The 22,199-nt window shown below is 49.6% G+C and overlaps 1 protein-coding gene across 1 annotated transcript in view; it reads left to right on the plus strand.

Annotated features, from left to right (window-relative positions):
• Positions 1 to 17,328, plus strand: part of Neurl1b (neuralized E3 ubiquitin protein ligase 1B) — a 35,076-nt gene extending 17,748 nt beyond the window's left edge. Inside the window, exons 3-6 of the mRNA XM_029554869.1 lie at positions 6,599 to 6,656; positions 9,660 to 10,313; positions 12,089 to 12,214; positions 12,563 to 17,328. Of these exons, the coding sequence (XP_029410729.1) occupies positions 6,599 to 6,656; positions 9,660 to 10,313; positions 12,089 to 12,214; positions 12,563 to 12,807 (1,083 nt within the window). The 3' untranslated portion in view covers positions 12,808 to 17,328. The remainder of the gene's footprint in view (positions 1 to 6,598; positions 6,657 to 9,659; positions 10,314 to 12,088; positions 12,215 to 12,562) is intronic.
• The last annotated feature ends 4,871 nt before the right edge of the window (positions 17,329 to 22,199 follow it).

Below are 22,199 nucleotides of genomic sequence, written 5' to 3' on the forward strand. Positions count from 1 at the left end.
CCATGCATATCCTTAAACATGCTGCCCTGACCTAGTCACATGGCTGGGCTACTGGACCAGGGCTCTGGGCAAGAACTTAACGGTGTGCGCTACTTTTTAAAACATTGATGGGGGTTGGTTTTTGTTGTTATTTTTGTTTTGTTTTATTGAGACAGGGTCTTTCTGCAGCCCCAGCTGACCTGGAACTCACTGTGTAAACTAGGCTGGCTTCAATCTCACAGAGATTCACCTGCCTCTGCCTGCTAGGTGCTGGAAGTCAAGGCATGTGCCACCACACCTGGCAAAAGTGGCCATTTTATTTTTTATTGAATTTTTGTGTATTTCATACAGAACATCTTAATAATCTTTATAGCCCTTTCCCATAGTGTCCCCCCACCACTGGAATTCATGCATTCTGTCATTCGTGTTAAGGCCTATCATGTCAAGTTAGTGTCCCCAGACATTCCTCAGTTCAAGTTCATCCACTGAGGTCCAGTTAGCCTATCTATGACTCCCTTTAAGAATCCTTCCCTTTAAGATGATCAGCTCTTCCTCATCCAGCAGTAATCAGCTGCCAATAATTCTTTGACTAAGATTGGGGCCTGCTGTCCATTTCCACAGTTCTGTGCTGGGGTTTTGTCTGCTTGAGTTTGCATCATCTTGTGCATGCTGACACCATTGCTGTAGGTTCATATGAGAAGAGTCCCAGGAGCCTGTAGGACTCTTATTTCCATATGGTCGTGCACCTCCTCCGTGGCTCTTACAGTCTTTCTGTCCCCTCTTCTGCAATGGTCCCTGAGCCCTGGGTGGGTGAAGTTTAATATAGGAGTCCTGTCCAAGGACCCACACTCTGCAGACTCTTATTTTCTATGTTTTGGCCATTTGTGGCCTTTTGTGCTCCTGGCCCTCTGTTGCATGAGGGAGCTTCACTGATGAGAACTGAAGGATGCATTAATGTTCTCTTCATCCCGTGTTCTATGTTCTGTGAGCCTTAGGTGTAGAGGTTGCATCCTAGATGTGCCATTTAGGCTTTGGCAATTCACAGTCTCTGTGTGTGACCAGTTGTGGAACTCTGTAATAATCTCTGTTTGTTGAAAAAGAAGCTTCTTTGATGGGTGGTGACTGGGATACTTGTCTGTAAATTTAAGGATCCATATTTTGCACATAGTAAGAAATTACATTTGTCTAGGGCTATGAGAGCGTTGGGGCTTTCTTTAAGATCTAAGACCTCTCCAGCTCTGTGTATTTGGCTAGGATTATACTACCACACATGAGTTTCCTCCCATTGAGGAAAGTGGCCATTTTAAAGTGCATCACTGAGTGGTCTTCAGTTGGCACCCATCGTCTCTCTAGTTCCACCATATTTACTCATCCCAAAAGGACACCACACCCATCAGGAAGCCATTCTCTGTTCTTCCCTTCCCCACCTGTGGGAATCACTCAATTTCTGTTTAAGACCTCAGCTCTTGAGCCTTCAGTCTGCACCTGAAACAGCCCACCCTTAGCTTGGGGGGTGTGAAGGGAGAGTAGGTTTCTCAGGGGAGTGGGCATAGCCTTGCATGTGCCTTACCTACAGAGAAATGCACAGGGGTAAAGCGGGCATATTTGGACGGCTTTATCCACCTGTCTGTACCCCAAAGCTTCCCCCTGCCTCTTCCCCAGTGGTAGCCACTGTTCTGATCTTTTGACCCAGTAAGTTTGCCTGTTGCTTACTGTCTGAATGAAGTGACATGCAGTAGATGTGCCCATGTTTCTGAGACTCACCCAAGTGGTTGCTCTGTGAATCTGCTTGCTCTTTTTCTGTGATATGTTAGCTGATTTATATATCTAAATGTTTGGGCTGTTTCAGGTTTCTTGGCCCTGTAACCTTAACATGGGCTCCTGGCCCTCCCTGGACATGGAGGGCTAACTCCCCTTTCTCCCCAGAAGTAAGGTGGCAGAACTTCTGAGTAGTTACGAGCAGACGGGCTTGGGAGCCACTGAGAATTCTGCCTAGACCTGCCTCTCCAGTTGCCATCTGTGTGGCCTTGACCGGGAGACAGACACTCTGAGCCTCAGAGTTTTCATCTGTAAAGCTGGTTCATGATAGCACATATACACCCATGGGATTTTTAGCAGGGTTGCAGCAGATGATGTCTGATGAAGCATGGACCTGGGACATTGAAGGCTCCTGGGCAACAGCAGCAAGGGAAGCAGAGGTCTCCGCTAGCTTGCACGTGGGCAGGGCATGTGTCCCAGGCTCAGGCAGCTCAGACTATGAGTAGCACAGCTCCACGCTGTGGCCTCACTTGAGCATTCTAACCATGCCCCTGCCCACCCTTTTCCATGAAAGGTTTTTGTATTTCATCTCCAGAAACTGCAATTTTCCTAAACTTCCTAACCCCCGACCACTCTTTATTCCCATAGAGCTGGAAAGCAATCATGCCTAATTCCCCAGCCCACGTCTCCATGAGCCGACGGGAAATCACAGTCGCTCATAAACAGTGCAAGTGGATTAGGATTTTTACAAATTGGAAGCCACCTTTGATGATTTAATGAGGCTGAATACACCTGGGGGTGCACACTGACTCTCACCCCCATCCATTTTCTCATTCAGCAGACCTGCATGGAACCCCTACAATGTTCTGTGCCCCTTAGAGGGAAGTGGGCAGAGTCCACTGTGTAGCAGAGCAGACTTGAGCCTTGACTTCCTTATTCACATGTTGTCGCTGAGCTGCACTAATTGATGGGACAGGGATCACATGGCTATATAATAGGCAGTAAATAGCCGGAGGACCTAACTGTTTGTGGGTCATGGGACCATGGAGGAATTCACTTCCTTCTCCTAAGAGGAGAATGAGTATGAGTGTGCATATGTATCTGTGAGTGTGTGTATGTGTATGTGGTGTGTGTGTTCATGTGTGAATGTGTATGTGTCTTTGTATGAGTATGTGTATGTGGTGTGTGGGAGGGTGTTGCCTTTAAATTAGAAAGGGCAACAAAACTATTTTCCTTTCTGAGGAAAGTTTCTGGCTCCATAAGTCTTTCTTTTCTTCCCAGGGGAAAAGCAAGTTGACACTGGTCACTTCTGGATAAAGGGATGATGAACAGGGTTGTGAGGCAGCTGCTTCTCAGCTCTGCAGGAATTAAGGGCTCCAGGACAGAGTGATGAGGGGTTTAGGAAGTTTTAGAGACCTGCCATGTCTGGAGGTGTAATATCAAAACCTTTCATGGACAAGAGCAGGCGGGGCCACAGTTGGCCCAGGCGAGGCCCCAGAGCGGCTGGTGATTATCTCTGTTCTTTGTTTTCTTTCTTTTTTCCTCCAAAGTTAACAGGAATTTGTTTTCCAGGCGGGGGGTGTAGCTTAGAGAACTCATCTAGTATTTTTGAGGCTCTAGGTTTGATCCCCAGCACTGAATACATTTTTAAAAATAAGGCACCATGACTTCTTATGAGGACAGACAGCAGGCACAGGATGAGGCACTATGTGACCTTCAGAAATCCCCTAGAAATCTCCCACTTCCTGGGAAAACTTAGCTTCCTCAGAGAGGTGCCCCAGGACCCCAATGGGTACTTCAGAATTGCCAGTGTCCCAGAGTATCCTGGATTCCCGTCACAAGGAACGAGGAGCTGGCATAATTGGTTTAAGATGCCCAGCCATGAAATCCCAGAATAGAAAACCCCAGGACCCCTCATCGCCCCCTCACTTCTCAAACCCCCACTGCAAAAAGCCTGAAAACCAAAACCCAAAGATGGCATCAGGATAGGGCTGTCAGATGTAGCAATAAAAATACAGGCATCCAGTTAAATTTAAATTTAAGATAAACAAAAAAAGTTGAGTGTAAGTGTCCCATGCAGTATCTGGAACATGCTCACACCAAAAAAAGAATTTTTTTGTTTATCTAAAATTCAAATGAACCCAGGCATCATGTATTTCATCTGGCCACCAGCCTGGGAAACACAGTTCCCGTCTTTCGGGGCTGTGCCTTCACTGCCCCAGAATTTGAGCCAAAGTTGTGTCAGAAAGCAAAAGGGGGCCACAGGCTTCATGTAGGTTTTGGTCTGGTGGAAATGTATGCTTTGGCTGTGTGTGTCCTCCCTCCAGTGGGTCCAACTGCCACATTGGTGAGGCCAGACCCAGGCTGCTTAGGAAAGAATCCAGGGTTCTGGGAAGGAAAGTAACTGGCCCTGAAGCACCCAGTCTGCAAGGGTGGGTACATCTGTGTTTGGCTCAGTGGTTCTCAGTCCTGGCTACACTCTGTGTTCCCCTGGAAGCTCTGAAAAGCCTGATGCTTAGGCTTCACCCAGGCCAATGGCATCAGAACCTGTAGGGCTGGCTCCTAGCATCTGGATTACCCAAGGCTCTCAGGTGACATAGCCTGCAGCCCAGCCCAGAGTGCGATCTTGAGGAACCCTTTTGCATGTGTGCCTCCCTCCTCCCTCCCTGTTAGCCAGTCCATCACCCATACATGGGAGGGAATTCTTCCCAATCTCATTTCATCATGATGTATTTGTGTGATCACTGACCTGTGTCACATGTGCCATCAATTAGGGCACTCAGAGACAACTTGCACATAGGAAAGTGAGGCTCACATCTGCTGAGTTACACAGCCATTCTGCAGGGCACAGAACATTGTAGGGCTCCCTGGAGGCTGTCAGAAGGAGCCTCGTCCCTCTTCCCAGGCAGCATAGAGGGGTCTAGGTCAGAACTACCCCCATCCTTCCTCTGCCCAGTGGTGGCTGGCTGGTCAGGTTAAAGTAGCATCACCATACCTACCTAGGCCATGCATTGCAGACCAGACTGAGATCTTTGGTTCCAAGTGACAGAAACCTGCTTCAGTTTCTTTTAAGAGAAAAAGAAAAAAGTTCTACCTTGTGACTGCGGTAAAGGGCAGTGCCTGGGGTGGCACTTTGTCAGTCCTTCTCAGCTTGGCTCTCCTGTGGGGCAGAGGAAGGGCCACCTGCTGCTGCAGTTCTGCGCCCTAAAGCTGCTTTTCCAGGTCTCAAGGTCACCAGAGTTACTGGCTCCATCTATCCAATGAATGAGGTTCACACTCATTTCTGGACCCATGGCCATGGGCAAGAGGTGGGACAGTTACTGACCAGATTGAGGAGCCCCTAATTCTTAGGGTATGGCAGTGGGGGGTGGGTAGTTCTCCCCAAAGGAAATCTGGGTGTGGGTACCAGAAAGGTATGGTGGCTGGAGTGTCAGCCCTCCATGGGCCTTGTAGGACATCACTTACCTGACTGGAAAAAGTGCATACCTCTGCTGACACAGAAGGCATCTGCCAGGGATTTATATCAGGAGCCCTCTGGACACCAAAAGTACTCAAATTCCTGATAGAAAGCAGTGAAGTATTACAGGGGACCCACGCCACACACTTCCACCTACTTTAAATCTTGTCTAGATGGCTTTATAATACTTGATACCGTGTAAGAATGACATGGATTGTTATTCTGTAGTGTGTATGTCTGCACAAGTTCAGATGCTGTTTTCTGGAAGCTTTCCCATTAACAACTGGCTCGAGCTACTGGAAGCTTTCAATGCCAGAGAAACTTAACAATTACTGGGCCCCTACTTGGGTGATGTCCTCTACTCCTCCTGTTACCCCAAGGTAGGAAATACCATCATCTGTAGACCGTTCACGTGGCCAAGGTCACGTAACAGCTGGTGGCTCTAGAGCCACAGTTGGGTCATTACTGTTAGGTAGTATTTGCTCTAGACTTGAACTGTTACATCTATGATGTAAGGCTGAGTCTGAGACTCCTACTCCAGCTGCAGGAGATGACAGAGGGCAGGTAGAGGTAACCAGCTGACCAAGGGCCTTGGAGAGGTTGGCCCAAGACCCAGAGGTGCTTCAGTCAGGGCCCTGTGTGCACCCACATCAGGCAGGGAGGGACAGCTACAGCTGGCTTCATGTAAAGCCCACTGTGAGCAGGCCAGGGTCATAGGCTTTGGGAGTTAGCATTCTTTCCAGACAGGCCATACCACTGTCCGCTCCCTGCCCCAGAAGTAAGGCACCTGCTTGGCAGGGGTCCCAAGGGCTACACATTTCTAGTCTGGAGCCAGGCCTCTACTCTGCTGGCTTGTCTAGCCTCCCAAGGGCTCCTGAAGACCCCTGGTAAGCACGATGCCCCTCACACTGTTCTGCCCATTCAATCCTTTTCACAAGCCACTGAGAGGTAGGGAAACTGAGGTCACAGGACTTGCCAGGCCCATGGTCGAGTTTCTTTTGACTGACAGAAGGGCAGCATCCAGAAAAGTGTGGACTGGGTGCCTGCATATGGGCTCCATCCCTAACACCCAGGTCAGTGTTCCTATCTTCCTTTGGCACCTCACACCCCTGCCTAGTCTCTCCCCACTCCCCACCTAATCTGTATGGCCACACTGAGGGAGTCTGCTCTTGCACAGTGCTCGTGTGCTGCATCTACTGTCCCCACTAAATCTTTCCCATCCATGCACACAGATGTCTGGGAGCACCCCAGCCTCCAATTCATTTTGTCAGCACTGAGGACCAAAGCCATGTGCACACTAGGCAGGTACACCACCACAAAGCTACACATCCAGCCTGCTTCCATCTTTTTTAAATGCCCTTGACTGTCTCCCCCAGCAACTGCTGTCCCACTTCTGGTCTTCAGGGTCGACCTTTCTCAACTCTTGGCCCTACTATCTCCCCATCTGCCCTCATCATCACAGGCAACATGGCCCACGCCTTCCCCAAACTTCAGCCTCCGCTCTCCTTACTCAGCCTTGAACTGGCTCCTTGAATGCTGCTCCAAGTTCCTAAGCCTCCCAAGCTCCTGTTTAATTCACCTCCCTGTTGCCCCTCCCCCTGCCTGTCCTCCAAGTTGACAGTCCTGGATTCTATACTAATAGCACTTGCATCATAAAGTGCACATACTAAAGTGTATGTTTTATACAACATATATACAATGTATACAGTGTATGAAAACAGTACATGTAAATGTGTATTTTTATATGTTCAGTTCTTAGAGCCACCCAGAATGTGTGTATATGTATATATGTGTGTATATGTATATATATAATGTAGATAGATGTGTGTGTTTGTATAAACAGCTGAAGAATGAACAAGCTGTCATAAAGCAAGGCCAAGTCTCCTTATCTGCCCTACCCTCCAGATGATCTGAGCCCATCAGCAGGCCTAGAATGCTATCTCCAAGCTGTTATCTTCTGTGTTAGTCAGTTTTTCCATTTCTATAACAAAATACCCAAGGCTTTGTCAAGAAAAGAAGTATATTTAACATGATGTTTTGGAGACTGAAAGGCCAAGATTGGGCTGCCTCTCGGATCTGGTCTCTGGCCAGGACCTCCTGGAGGCTGCCTTCATAGTAATAGGAGTGCAAGCAGAAAAGATCACATAGTGAGACAGGAAGTTGGAGAGAATCAAGCTGAGAGAATTCTCACAGGAACTGAATCACTCCACAGACCACCATTAAACTTTTTTTTTCAGTCTTTTTGAGACAGGGTCTCCCTGTAGCCCCCGCTGGCCTGGAACTCACTGTGTAGACCAGGCTGGCCTTGAACTCACAGAGATCCGCCTGCCTCTGCCTCCCAAGTGCTGGGAAGAAAGGAGTGCGCCACCACGCCCAGCCCATTAACCTTTTGAAGAGCAGCGTTTCTTTACACTAAGCCCCACCTCTCATGGGGTTCCCACATTGGGGGCCATGCTCCCAACATGGGTACCATAGAGGGACTTAGCACATGCAAATTGTACCAGTTTTCAAATGCATACCCCACCCCACCTCAGCCTGACACTGAGCCTGCTAGATGGAACTCTTGATTGTCCCCACCCCTTGCTCTTCCAGTACCCCTTCAGCAAATGGTACCACCCACTCTGGGCAGTGCAAACACTGGGCCTCCTCACTGCCTCTTTCGCTACTCCATTCTATCCTGTGCCCCATCATTTCTGTGCCCAGAGGCAGTGTGTTGAAGACCCTAAATCTAGACCAGACAGCTTGGGGTCTATGCTAGTGTTCCCTAAGCCCTGTGCCTTAGCTCCCTCCCTTACTAGTGGCAGTGGTAAAAGGACACACCTGGCAGCTGCTGTATTAAATGAAATATGGGACAGGAGCTTAGGCTAGTATCTGTCACATACTAGGGCCTCCACAATACAGGGTTTGCTCTTTTTATTGATGCTTATGCTCTAACTGGGTAACAATGAATGATTTTCAAATGCTTTTAAATGTTCAAATGTATGAAACTTCGGGAGGGAGGGCAGGCGGGCAGAGATAAGGAGGAAGGAATAAGGGGGGTGAAAATGAGGGCTGAAATCAGTAGAGATGCACGGACCCCAGCATTTGGGAGGCTAAGGCAGAAGATCACAAATTCAGGGACAGCCTGGGCAGGAGGGAGGGAAAATTGAGGAGGAGAGTGTAAGAAGTCCTCTATCTGCAGTTCAAAGTAAAAAGAAATAAGGTAAATCCAGGAGGATCAGGCTTAATCCAGCTTGAGCACCTGTAGCTCCTACAGCAAGGAACAGAGCTAGGGGCCAAAGGCAGAGACTAAAGTATGGGGGGCCCTGGAAGGTCTGACTTCTGGGGAGTCTGGGTCTGTTTGAGGTCAGGGGTACCTAGGATCTGGGGTTGGGGCATTTGGGGTCTGATGGGGGGGGTCTTGGGTCTGAGGTGCAGGGGCTGGGATCTGAGGTCTGAGGTGTGTGTGGAGGTGGGGTATCAGAGGTTTGAAGTCTGGGGAATCTGGGATCTTAGATACAGTGGGATCTGGGGGCTGGGAGCTGGTAGAGAGTATGTAGGGTCTGAAGCTCCGGGTCTGAGGTCTAGGGAATCTGGACTCTGAGGAATCCTGGGCTCTAAGGTGGGGGGATGAGGAGTTCTGGGTTCTGAGATCTGGGGAATCTGAGGTCTGGAGATCTGGGGGTCTAAAGGTTGGGGATTCTGGGATCTGAGGTCAGAGATCTGGAGAATCTGGGATGTGAGGTCTATGGTATGGAGGAATCTGGGGTCTTAGGTATGGGGGAATGTGGGTTCGAGGTCTGTGGAATCTGGGATATGAGGTCTTAAGATATGGGGGAATCTGGGTTCTGAAGAATATGGGATCTGGGAAATCTGGGGACTGGGGTGACCTGGAGTCTGATGAGTCTGAGATCTGAGGAATCTAGGCTCTGAGGTGTGAGTGTGTGGGAGGGTTTGGACTCTGAGATCTGGAGCCCAGGGTCTGAGGTCTGGGTGGGGAGAGGGTTTGAGGTCTGAAGTCTAGAGCTGGGACTCTGGAGTCTGAGGTCTGGAGCTGGTAGTCTGAGATGGGGTCTGGAGTCTTGGCTATGGGGGTATCTAGGCTCTGAGGTTAGAAGGTAGGGGGATTTGAGCTCTGAGGTCTGGGGAATCTGGAGTCTTGGATATGGGGGTATCTGGGTCTGAGGTCTGGGGGGGTTGTGAGGTGGGGGGGTTGAGGTCTTAAGTCTAGAGCCGGGAATCTGAGGTTTGAGATGTGGGATGTGAGGCCTGAGATATGGGGGGACTCTGGGGTCTGAGGTCTGGAGGGTTCTGAGGTGGAGGGGGAGTCTGAGATGTGGGGGAATCTGGAGTTTTGGATGAGGGTATCTAGGCTCTGAGGTCAGGAAGTCGGGGAATTTGGGCTTTGAGGCCTGGGGAATCTGGGGTCTGGGCTCCGAGGTCTGCGCTTGCGGCCCAGCCGCCTGACGCCTGCTTTGTCCTGCAGAGAGCGCCTTCGCCGACACGCTGACGCCCGCGCGCTTGGGCCAGGCCCGCCTCAGCGCCTGCCCGCCGCCAGGCAGCCACGACGCCGCCAACTTCGACAACAATGAGCTGGAGAACAACCAGGTGGTGGCCAAACTGGGCCACCTGGCGCTCGGCCGTCCGGGCGCGCCCGCCAAAACGCTGCTGGACGCCGACCTGCGCTTCCACGCCACGCGCGGCCCCGACGTGAGCCTGTCTGCCGACCGCAAGCTGGCCTGCGCCCCGCGGCCCGAAGGCGGCCGCACGCTGGTGTTTTCCGAGCGGCCGCTGCGGCCCGGGGAGAGCCTGTGCGTGGAGGTGGGCCGGCCGGGGCTGGCGGCGCCGGGAGCGCTGGCCTTCGGCATCACTTCCTGCGACCCCGGCGCGCTGCGGCCTGCAGAGCTGCCCGCCGACCCCGACGCGCTGCTCGACCGCAAGGAGTACTGGGTGGTGGCGCGCGCGGGGCCGGTGCCGAGCGGCGGAGACGCGCTCAGCTTCACGCTGCGGCCCGGCGGAGACGTGCTGCTGGCCGTCAACGGGCGCGCGCGCGGCCGCCTGCTGTGCGTGGACACGTCGCAGGCACTCTGGGCCTTCTTTGCTGTGCGCGGTGGCGCGGCCGGCCAGCTGCGTCTCCTGGGTGAGTGCACAGACACGCCCCGCCCACAGTGAGCACCAGACTTTCCATTCAGTAGGTCTGAGTGGTCCCAGCCGGTGCTTCCTCTATTACACTCTGTAAACCACCTGGATGGAGGTACCTAGCTGATGTGAGAGCTTAGGCCATTCAGTCCCTTAACAGGTGCAGTTTCTTGCTTTAGAATCTTTCAGAAAACATACGTAATGCATATTAATTGTAAGAGACAAAGGGCATTCATTGGTCTGCAAGAGAATAAAAATGGCACCACCCGCAGAGTGGAATGAAGACTTGAAGCATCCTATTTTGAGATGTTTCTTGCCTTTGCTCTTACCACAAATAGACAAAGGAACCCAGAAACTGTAGGCCACAGAGTACAGGACACCCACTGTGCTGGTGAGAAGCTGGAAAGGACAGGTGCACGGTGTGGCATTTGCTGCAGCAGAGGGAGTTTGTTCCCAACTTCGGGGAGTGAGAGCAGTGGTCAGGGAAGCCTTCCCAGAGAGCACAGCTCTACCCTCAAGGTCCAGATTATAGCAGAAACACCCAGCATCCCACATGCCACCTACTTTGCCCTTGATGTTCCTGGTGACCCCTTGAATCCATGTCATTATCTCCATCCACACGCAAGACACCTTCAAAACACATTCCCAGTCCCAGAGTGACATAGCTGGTCAGCCCAAGCATTGGGAGATCACACTTTCCTAAGCCTCAGTTTCCTTCTGGGTGGAAAGAGAGTGCTGTCTATATGGTAAGGTTACCATGAGGACGAAATTACAGGCTGTACTTCATGCCCTGGCAGGTGTCTGGCACAACATGTCACAGCTACAGCTGCAACTGTGATGTCTGAATGAGGGCAAAGGAGGAGCTGAGTGTTAGGAGTACTTGTTGGCTAGGGTGTTTCGTTATTGTTGTTGTTGTTTTTGAAGAACCATCAGACATAATCACCATTTCAGCCTTGGACAAGTTGCCCAAGGACCTACTGGGGCTTTTCAAAAGAGCCCTTCTCACCTCTACCCCACCCCCTGCACTTCAGGGGCCTGAAGTGGTCTGCAAGAGAACACAGAACAGAAAGAATTGCTTCCAAAGGCTCCCCTGCACTGCATTATCTGACCCTCCTTCAAGCAGGGTAAAGGAAGAGCTGTCTCTCTTCTTCCTAAGAGTGACCTATTTTCTGAATTATCACTGAGCTTGTCCATGTTGGCTGTACTCAAAATCAGGGATCTTAAGTTGTAACAAAACCCCATTATAAATGTCCCAAGTAAAAAGGGAAACTTAACGAGACACATAACTCAGAAGTCTGGGAGTCTCTTGAATGGATTCAGGAAAGGTGGGTCCAGGTGATGAAAGGAAGTATCATCAGGAGCATTGCTGGTTCCACTGTCAATAAGATGCGACACCAGAGTCGCATCTCCAGTTCCAGGCTGGCCGCTAAATGGCATGAGCCTTTCTAAGGCTACTAAGGCAGCATTAGGCCCTCAGTAGCCTTGCTTGGGTTACATGTCCTTCCTTGAACCACACTGGGATCAAGGGATGGAAGTTCTTTTGGCCTGGTCTGGTGAAAGTGTAGTAGAGCCCTACAGCAACATCCCAGGGCTTTTTCTGAAGCAGGAGTGGAGGCTAGGCAGGAAAAGAACAGGCATCCACCACACTGGTAGAACCCTGGCTGGTCCCCTTGTCTCACTAGACAGAAGGGAAGTCAAGGTGCACAGTCATGGAGCAGAGACAAGCAGGGCTCATGCAGCCCCTCACTCCCCTAATAGAGTCCCTTTGGTTCTCAGGTACCCTTCAGTCCAGTCCTGAGATCACAACTCCATCAGGCTCCTTCAGCGGCTCCCAGGATGACAGTGATTCAGACATGACCTTCAGTGTCAACCAGTCCTCCTCAGCGTCAGAGTCGTCTCTAGGTAAGGAAATACAAATCTATAGGGGTTGGGGCTCCTGGTGGCTTGGGTCCTTTGGCTGTGCCAGTGGTTGAGCAGGCTGGCTGTGTCTCCCATTGCACCTGTTCCTTCCCTCTACTGTGCTCAGCGGGAAGCAGAAATATAGAGATAAAGCATCCCAAAGGCTGATTTGATGGTGGTAGCATTTTATCATTATGCTTGATGAGACAGAAGGTGCAAAGTCTAGGAGATAAACCAAGATTGGAATCTTCCCCGGTGCCACCACCGTGGCAGCCCTGCTTTCATGGGGCCCTGAAGCAGAGCTACCTGAGAGGCACATCATTAACTAATGTCCTATCTCCCTTCTGGCAGTGACAGCCCCCAGCTCACCACTGAGCCCCCCAACGTCCCCAGCCTTCTCTGCACCAGAGCCGACAGGCAGCAGGAATGGCGAGTGCACGGTGTGTTTCGACAGCGAGGTGGACACAGTCATCTACACATGTGGACACATGTGCCTTTGCCATGGCTGTGGCCTGCGGCTCCGGAGGCAGGCACGGGCCTGCTGCCCCATCTGCCGGCGGCCCATCAAGGACGTCATCAAGATCTATAGGCCGTAGCTGAGCAGCTGGCTTGGCCAAGGCAAGGTCACCTTTCTGAAGCTCCTGCTGGGGAGGCAACACCATGACCACCAGGGAGCACAGGGGCAGGAGCCATCTCTTGTCTGCCACTCTGCAGTGATGGGCAAGGCAGGACAGAAGTGGAGATGAGGCCCTCAGGGCCTGAGTCCAGGCAAGTATTGCTTCCTGGCTCAAAAGTGCTTTGCCAACAAAAGCCAGTCCCAAGAGCCAGCTCAGGAACTGCCTGGCAGATCACTCACCTCTTGGTGACCTTCCGCTGGGAAAGGACGCCCTCTATCTGTGCAATGCTTCTTTGGGGTTGGGTTGAGTGTGTGCAGGGTGGGGGGAGACAGCACAGAGAATGAGTGAGAGAGAATGTGTGGGTATTTTATGCAGGGATCCGTCTCCCAGAGGGTATTTAACACTAAGGAATGTGCAATCCGGGGGCCCAAATGTTAGTGTGACTGTTGTCCACTTTCTGGGGATATGGGATGAGCTGGCTTTGAATGCATGTGGCCTAAGCCTACACAGAACTCCCTTGATGGTATAGAAAGAGACAGTCAGATTCTCCAAGGGAAGGCAAAAATAACTCTTTGTTTACAGCTCTCAAGCAGCAGCTGGTAAGGAGAAAGGTGGGCAAAGAACCCCAAAGATCAGCTCCCTTTTTGCTTTTTTTTTGTTCTTTTTGAGACAGGGTCTCCCTGTCGCCCCAGCTGTCCTGGAACTCACTATGTAGACCAGGCTGGCCTTGAACTCAGAGATCCGCCTGCCTCTACCTCCCGAGTGCTGGGATTAAAGGCGTGCGCCACCACGCCCGGCTCCGTTTTGCTTCTTACTCAGACTCAGAGGTGCGTTCTGTCAGCAGCTGAGAGCAGGCGCCCCATGCTCTGACATCTTAGATCCCTTCAACCCCCAGATAGAGTAACAAGCACCTTACCTCCTCAGCTCCGTCCTATATACTTTGGAGTTTTGTGATACCCCTCCTGTTCTCTGGGGTGACTCCATATCTCCTGCGGTAGAATTAAGAAAAGCGGTAGGCATGCCCAGGTGACCTACTGGCAGAAGCAGAAGACCTAGACTTTTACCTGGTTATTATTGCTCTGATCCTCATCTTCTTTTACCCTGATTACTAATGTGTTAACTAATAAGCCTGTTAGTCACTCATGAGGCGCTGACTGAAAAATGCTGGCATCAGGACTCTCTCCCCTTCTGGGCCTGGTGTTTCCTGGGTCCCTAGCTCTGTCCTCCTCCCAGTGAGCCAGGCCCATTTCTGTAGGCTCTTAGACCTCACCGGGGCTAATGTACTGGCTGGGTATGCTCCTCTGTTCTGAAGAGCCCCCAGTTCCTAGCTGCACCTCTGCTGGCCCTGAGTTGTTCCTTTAGGGAAGTTCCTTAGCCTCTCTGTTATTTGGTTTCTACTTGGAAGTCTGATGCCAGGACACTCTGTGAACTCTCAGGAGACTTGTACAACATTTAAAAAAGCTTGAGACACCTTGTGAAGAGCAACTGTGTGTGTGTATATATATATATGTGTGTGTGTGTATATACATAAAACTTCTAATCTGGCCATCTCTTGCTGAGAGGGAGGAAGAGTGGAAGAGAGCATTCAGGGTATGATGTGTTCATGGAACAGGCTCTGGCAGGAGCCATGCCCTCCTGGGACCTTCTGACAGCAGCCCAAGCACAGTCAGTGCTCTGGTTCACTTGAGGCCTTGGGCCTTCATTGCTTCTCTGTATAGGAGTGTCCAGCTCTTAACTTGACCTCAGCTTCCCCCTTCCTCTCTCCAGCAAGAGCCTCTGAGCCCTGGTCTTTCCTTTAGGAATTAGAGGAGCATGTCTTCCTTTGAACATTGCAGTGGAATCCTTTGAGGAGGTGTAGGAACCCTTGTTTGCCTAGGTGATAGTCTGAGAATCAGGACCCTGAGTATCCAGCTCACTGTGCTCAGCTGAGCCTTCTGCTTCTCCACGTCCTAGGTATGGACAGAGCCATCTTACCACCAATGACTGTGGGTCTCCAGGTAGCCATGGCCCTGAGTGCATTGAGATGTAGTCACTAACTGCCATGGTCTCTGGCCTCAGGGAGTCAGCTCCTCTCTGCCTCTTGCCCTCCTGGCTGGCCCCTTGAATTACAGCAGGAATCATTCACAGCCACCACCAGGAAACCAGCAGCTGAAATCCTGGACCCTAGCTGTGAACCACTCATGCTCCTGGTGACCTGTTACCTGGGCAGAAAGGAACCAGAGGCCAGTTTAACCTGCTCTGCAGCCACTATAAATAGCTACCTTGTTTCCCAGAGAGCACAGGGGGGCATTTCTATTCTAAAAGCCAGATATTTGCCCATGCTGTGAATGATGGATTCAAGCCTGTGGGCAATGCATATGTTCCCTGCTCTGGCCATCTCAAAAAGGGGCAAGTGGAGAAAGGAGCCAGTGTCTTCTATTTGTACCTACTATGTGCCTTGGCACTGAGCTAGAGAGGCATCTTTATATATCACCCTGTGTGCAGGACTTCGTGCCATATCGAGTCCTATCTAAGACCCTGTTGGTTAGAAGGCACATGGTCTCATGGGCAACTACAAAAGCCATACCCACCTTAGCTGCAGGATGCTGAGATGTGGGGTCCAGGTTAGAGATGTTCAGCTGGGGAAAACAGCTACTTAGGATCCATGAAATACAGTAGTTAAGCTCTAAGATCCTGTGAGTGAGTGAGTGAGTGAGTGACTTAAGGGTCAAGCAACAGGAAGTGGCAGGGCTGGTATTCTAATGTCCAATCCCACACACACCCCTGCCTGCCGTGGTCCTCAGAAAGCTCAGCACTGCCGAGGTCTTCTTCCCTAGAGCTCACCTGAAGATCCTGGGCACCCACATCTGTGTAGAAGGTTCTGAGCCACAGCCTCTCTTCTGCCCATGCCCTAGAGGGACAAGATGTCCTCAGGCTCATGCAGTCACTGCCCATCTGCTCCCAGAAGAGCTAAGTCATGGGAAACCATGGCTCCAGCCCAAAGTCTGTTCCCTGGGGGCACCATGTGGGGTAGCTCTGAGGAGAGACCTTAGCCATCCCTTTCTGGGACCTGGTGGCCATTCCCCTCTCAGGCAGGACCCCTACCCCCGTTTTTCAGGCTCACTGCCAATTGTGTACCCTGTGAGCCTTAACAGCCAGGAGTAGTATGGGAGAGGCCATGTGATCCCCCTCATTTAGAGCAGCCTTGTCCCTACCCATGGGAGCCCCTTGGAAAACAGCTCTTTCCCAGGCAAAGTAAGCTCCTATGTCATTGCCAGAGCAGCCAGTTTAGCTACTGGGGCAGCTGCCCTGCACAAGCTGTGACAGGACTTTTCAGTTGTTTGACACCCACTCACCAGCATATCCCATGATCTGGACATGAGGTCAACAGCTGGGAACAAAGACAAAGACTGCAGGGACCTCTCAGTCCAGAGGAGGGTGGCCAGATCATAAGCTGATCTGATCATTCTGGCGTTGGGTCCTGTGTTAGCACATAATAGGTACTCAGTAAAGGACTGCAGATCAGACCAGGATCCAGGTTATGAGTGGCCAGGGGTTTGGTGAAACAGCATTACGCATGGACACAAAGTCATTCAACAAATAATTGCTGAGTACCCACTGGATGTGAGCTGCCTCAGTGAGGAGGGAGCAGAGAGGGTGTACCCAGCCCTAGTGTCAGAGTAGTGCTATCAACAGGGTAAAGAGACCAAATATGTGGGCTTTCTTGACCATTCTGTTGCCTTGGGTCCATCTAGGTAAGTGCCCACAGAGCCTCCCACATCCACATTAGACTCCTGGGGTCCCTTGTGGTAAGCTCCTGCCAAACAGCCAAGATCCCACTGGTGAATGACCTCCTTCAGATCCTGCAGGGAGTCTCTGGGGAGAAGATTACCTGCTAATTCCAAGCACTGGAGGCCCAAAAGAGCCCTGAGTCCCAGGCTGAGAAAGGTATTGTGCAGCCTGAGGGCATGTAAGGCAGTGACCTCCCACTGCTCCATCCCTCCTGCCCTGGCAGGGGACATGGCTCAGGAACACATGGCCTCCCTGCATTTCCTGGTAATTTCGTGTCTCACTGTCTTATCCAAGTCCCCAGTGGAATAACCCACATGACAATCTGTCTGTGCCTTATGAAAGTGTGTGTGCACTTTTTATCCTTTAAAGAGCAACTTTTCAAGGTGAACAAGACACTGGCAGGTGTGGTAGGACTCTAGATGCCAGTAAGGAGTCAAGAGTCCCTTCTGCGTTTAGCTGCTGGAGTAATAAAGTGTCCATCCCACCCCACCCCTGCTACCTGTGTACAGACCCTTTGAAGCGTGTCTGTTCTTTTTTTCAGATTCAATACTGTGACTCTCCGATACCATCAGTCTTTGGGGGACTATATTAAAGGTTTTAGAGCTTGGGGAGTGGTCCAGGAAGGGTTTGCACTGGTCTTTGTGTGTTGTGTGTTCTGGTATTTGTCTGTTTTTATCTGTTTTATATTAACATAAATTTCTGTTTGAAAAACAAATACAATTTTGGCTTGATTTAAAAAAAAAAAAAAGTCTCATCAGAATTGAATTTTTTAAATTGTGCTGGATGTCACTTTGGCAGGTGGATGGAGGGTTCCAGATCCTGTCTGCCACAAAGCAAGTGGCATGGTGTTTAGAGAGTCATGTAACTTACACTGCAGTGAAGTCCTTTTAAGGATGAGCTCTAGGGGTCAAGATGTCCCATATCACATTACTTAGCATGACAGGAAGCAGAATCCCCAGTGTGCAGCAAATGGGCTGTGCAGCCTTAACACGAGTAACAGAAAATCAACTGGGGTGGGTTTGGAGAATAACAAACAGAACCGAAGAGTGGCATGGCAGAGCCCTTTCCAGTGAGCAGCTCTCCTTGTAAAACACTGCATCAGATTGACCTCTGCCCTGCCCCCTTTGTTCTCAACCCCATTCCCAGGCAGATTCTCAGGACTGGCTGAAGGTCCAGCCTGCATTCTGCTTTTGATAATCCCTATGTGGACCAACCTGGTTGGGGTGTCCCTTCCTGAACCAAGCCCTAACACCAGGGAAATGTGGACCTGATTGGCCAGCCCCAGGATGTGAGTGTGTGTGGTTCTCACCTGTATCCCACAGACTAAAAGCCCCTTTCCCAGGAATATCAGAGCAGCGAAGGAGTGCATTTGGCAGGTGGGGAAACTGACATCTCTATAGGAAAGGTTTCATGAACCATGAGACAAGGATTGGCAGAGCTTATGTATGGCGAGAGGCAGGGCAGCCTGGCCCTAGCATTGCATGAAACTTACCCTCTTTATACCTCGGTTTTCTCGTCTGCACAAGAGTCATGATAGCTCTTGTATCAGGGTGGGTGTGAGCATTATTGTGGCCATGCTGGAGACATGCTGGACACCAGCATCCAGTACTCATAACATTCAACCAATGTTAGCAGAGTCTATGACACAGAAATGGATTTATACTAAAAATCAGTGGGAACAGAAGCAAAAGGATTGAAACTAGTTCAAGGCTACCCTGATCTACATAGCAAGTTCCAGACCAGCCACAGAAAAGCAAGGTATAAAACCACACTCATGGTGTGACCCTGATGGATGTGGAAGAGCAGCCAGCAGCCCTGCATGCCTGTGGATCTGGACCATGGCAGAAAATAGCAAGTGTGCTGCACCTGAGTGATGACCTTATGATGACTGCCTGTGATTTTTTTTATTTCCACATTTTCTTTTTTTAATATTTTACTTATTTACTGTGTATGGGTATATTGCTTGCATGTAGGTAGGTGCACCTGTGTCATGCAGTGCCCTTGGAGATCAGAAGAGGGTGTTGGATCCCCTGGAACTGGAATTGCAGATGATTGTTAGCAACCATGTGGGTGCTGGGAATTGAACTCGGGTCCTCTGCAAGAGCAGTCAGTGCTCTTAACTGCAGAGCCATCTTTCCAACCCCAAATTCAACATTTTCTATAATGAGCACTATAGCTATTCATTTAAACTTAAGTTTGGAAAGAAAATTATCTCTCTATTCTGTTCTGCAAAACCCAAAGTCTACAAAATTTCATGTCTACAAACAGCTGGCCCCAGCTGGAATTTGGTGGAATTCCCAGGCGGCCAGTCTGTGAGTTTAAGATCCACATTTAGTCATGGTAGAGATAAGGCTGGGCTGACTGACTTGGTTGGGCTTTGTGCAGGCTGGGTTTAGGGCTCAGATGACTGGGGTAGAGCTAGCAGCAACCCCAGGAAGGGGGATGAGGGTGTGATCCAGGCCAGCTTTTCCCAGCTGGAACACTGCATTGGGGGCAGTGGCACAATAAAACCTTGCCAGCCTTTATCAAGAAGCAGAAGCTGATTTCCACACACTCCAGTGGCTCTTCAGCATTCTCATTTATAGGTGAAAAGACCAAGGATTCCCCATAAGGAGAAGTAGGGTTAGACCCAGGTAGGAAGGAAAAATCATTCAAAAATGTATTTGTTCACTTTTCAGAACCTGGGCTCCAGCCTTCCTCCCATGATGCCACCTGCTGCCTTGGAGCCAGGGGACATTTTCATAAATGCCATCTAATAATCAAGACTTTTATTTTTAGAAAAGAGACATTTATGGCATATATTGTAAAAGCATATCAGGCATGTTAGTAATGGAAGAATCACCTGCCAAATACTTTGTTTTGGTGATGATGGTGGTGAGGATTGAACCCAGGACCTCCCAAATGCTAGGTAAGCACTTTGCCACTGTGCTTGTTCCCAGCTCAGGACTTAATTTTAGTAAAAAAAAAACAACCACATTAATCTGGGTTCTTTAGATGTAGGCTATATAGTGAGACTCTGTCAATTAATTAATTGATTAAGGGAGGGAGGGACAGAAGGAGGAAGGGAATGAAAGCCCAACTTGAGGGCGAAAAAAAAGGAAAGAGGAAGAATTTATTGACTAATATACTGAATAGGTCGGTTCTGGCTGGCTTCAGGAATGGCTCGACCCAGGTGTTCATCACACACCTATCTCTGTCTCTCCATTCTGCTTTCCTCTAAGTTGGTGTCACTCTCGGGCAGGTTTAGCCTTTGTGGCAATCAAAGTGGCCCCAGTGCTGCTTAACTTACATCATGCCAACTTGGTAACTATGTTAATAATTTGTCTTGTTGCTGAAATAAAACACCTGACAGAAGCAGCTTAAGGAAGGAAAGCCTCGTTTTAGGTCACAGTTCCTGGGGATGCAGTCCATCCTGAAGGGGAAGGTATGGCATCAGGAGCAGGAAGTGGCTGTCCTGCTGTGTCTGAATGCTGGTACTCAGCTCATGTTCTCATTTTATATTCAGTCTGGCAATTAGGGCAGGTCTTCCCACTTCAGTTAACCTAATCTAGAAAATGCCTTATAGACATGATTTGTCTCCAATTAATTCTAGAGCCTGTCAAGTTGAAAATCAATATAAACTACCACCAGTCCACCCTTATCAACTTGACACCCAAACACTTAATCCTGTCAAGTTGAAAATATAAACTACCACCAGTCCACCCTTATCAACTTGACACCCAAACACTTAAGTCATAACCTCCCACCCTTGTTCCCTCAGACTCATGGCCATCTTACAAGGCAAAAATACATTCAGTCCAACTCCAAAAGTCCCCAAAGCCCTTAATAGTTCCAATACTGATTAAAAGTCTCATCTGAGATTCAAGGCAGTCACCTCACTGTGAGCTCCCAAAATAAAAAAAAAAAAAAGCTACATGCTTCCCATATGCAATGGTAGAGAACAAACATTCCCATCTCCAAAGGGGGGAAAATATGGGCATAGTAACAAATGATTGGACCAAAGAAAGACCATTACCCAGCAGGGCAAATACCAAGCCTTGCAGCTCCATCTCTGGCATCTGGGACTCATAATGGAATCATCTGAGCAAAGAGATTACATAGCCCTGCCCTCCAGCTTTGCTGGTTGCAATAGACACAGCCTCTCTCTTGAGTCAACTCCACCCCATGCCCACAGCTTGCCTCAGCAAACGTCCCATGGTTCCGGTATCTCCAGCATCCTGGGGTCTCCATTACAGCTTTTCACCTTCCAGCTTCATGTAATGGCCTCTCATGGACTTCAATTCTGTCACATATCTGTCCTCAACATATCTCTGGAACTATAGTATAAGACTCCATGAACCCCCTCAATCTTGAATTTTTCATGTCTGCAAAACCAGTACCATGTGAATGATAGTGCCAAGTTCTGCTATCAGCTTGGGTTGGAGTTCTTGGACCATAGTTGCAGTTGCCTATATGTGCTGACCATGGGGAAGCATTTTCCTAGGCAGTTACTTTCTAAGCAGGAACCCTCAGCCTGTTTAGACTCTCTCTCCTCTCAAATGAATTTGTGTTTTCACAATTGAGAATTTTTTATAGGTGGGGTCTTGCCCTCTGGGGACACCTTTCCTATTGTCCTACTGCAGAGTAGGAGACTTCTTGAAAGATTACAGACTCCTGGGACTGGCGAGCTGGCTTAGTGGTTAAGAGCACTGGCTGCTCTTACAGAGGACCAGGGTTTTGTTCCCAGCACTTGCATGGTAGCTAACAGCCATCCATAACTCCAGTTCCAGGTGATCTGATGTCCTCTTCTGAGAGGCATTGCATGATGGGTGCACTTACATACAAGCAGACAAAACATTCATACACATAAGATGTATATAAGTAAATAAGTAAAAATTAAAAAAAAAATTATAGACTCTTATATCATGTGCCTTGGCCACAACTCAAAACTTGCTTGAATTCTATTCCTCAGCTAACTGCACATTTTTATACCTTTCTGCCTCACTTCTTGTTCTTTTTCACTGTAGACCTGGAGAGGAATGGTGAGCAATAGCCATACCACAGCCTGAATGCTGTCCTGCATTGAAATTACCTCTGCCAAACAAATTAGCCATTACTCCTGATCTCAGCCTCACTCAAGTTCTCAGCACACAGGGAATATGCAGTCAGATTATTTATTGAGATATCATGCAAATGACCACTAACCCAGTTCCCAATAAAGTCCTTGTTCTTCCAAAGCCCCATGAGCTGGCCTCCACTGTCAGCATTTCTGCCACCTTCCTGGTTCTCCAAACTCCCACCAGAACAGTTCCTTAACCTCTGCTTATAGCACCCAGGGCTTTTCTAGCTCAAAGTTCCAAGCTCTTCCGCATTCCTCTGGCAAATCAGTTCCAAAGGCCAAAGAACCTCGTGGTTAAGTTTTCCACAGCAACAGCCCCACTTCTCAGTACCAATTTTCTATACTGGTTGATTTTCTTGTTGCTGGGATCAGGGCTTTTCTAGCTCAAAGTTCCAAGTTCTTCCGCATTCCTCTGGCAAATCAGTTCCAAAGGCCAAAGAACCTCATGGTTAAGTTTTCCACAGCAACAGCCCCACTTCTCAGTACCAATTTTCTATACTGG

Source organism: Nannospalax galili, unplaced genomic scaffold (genome assembly GCF_000622305.1).
Source record: "Nannospalax galili isolate Female #2095 unplaced genomic scaffold, S.galili_v1.0 scaffold104, whole genome shotgun sequence".
Lineage (NCBI taxonomy): Eukaryota > Metazoa > Chordata > Mammalia > Rodentia > Spalacidae > Nannospalax > Nannospalax galili.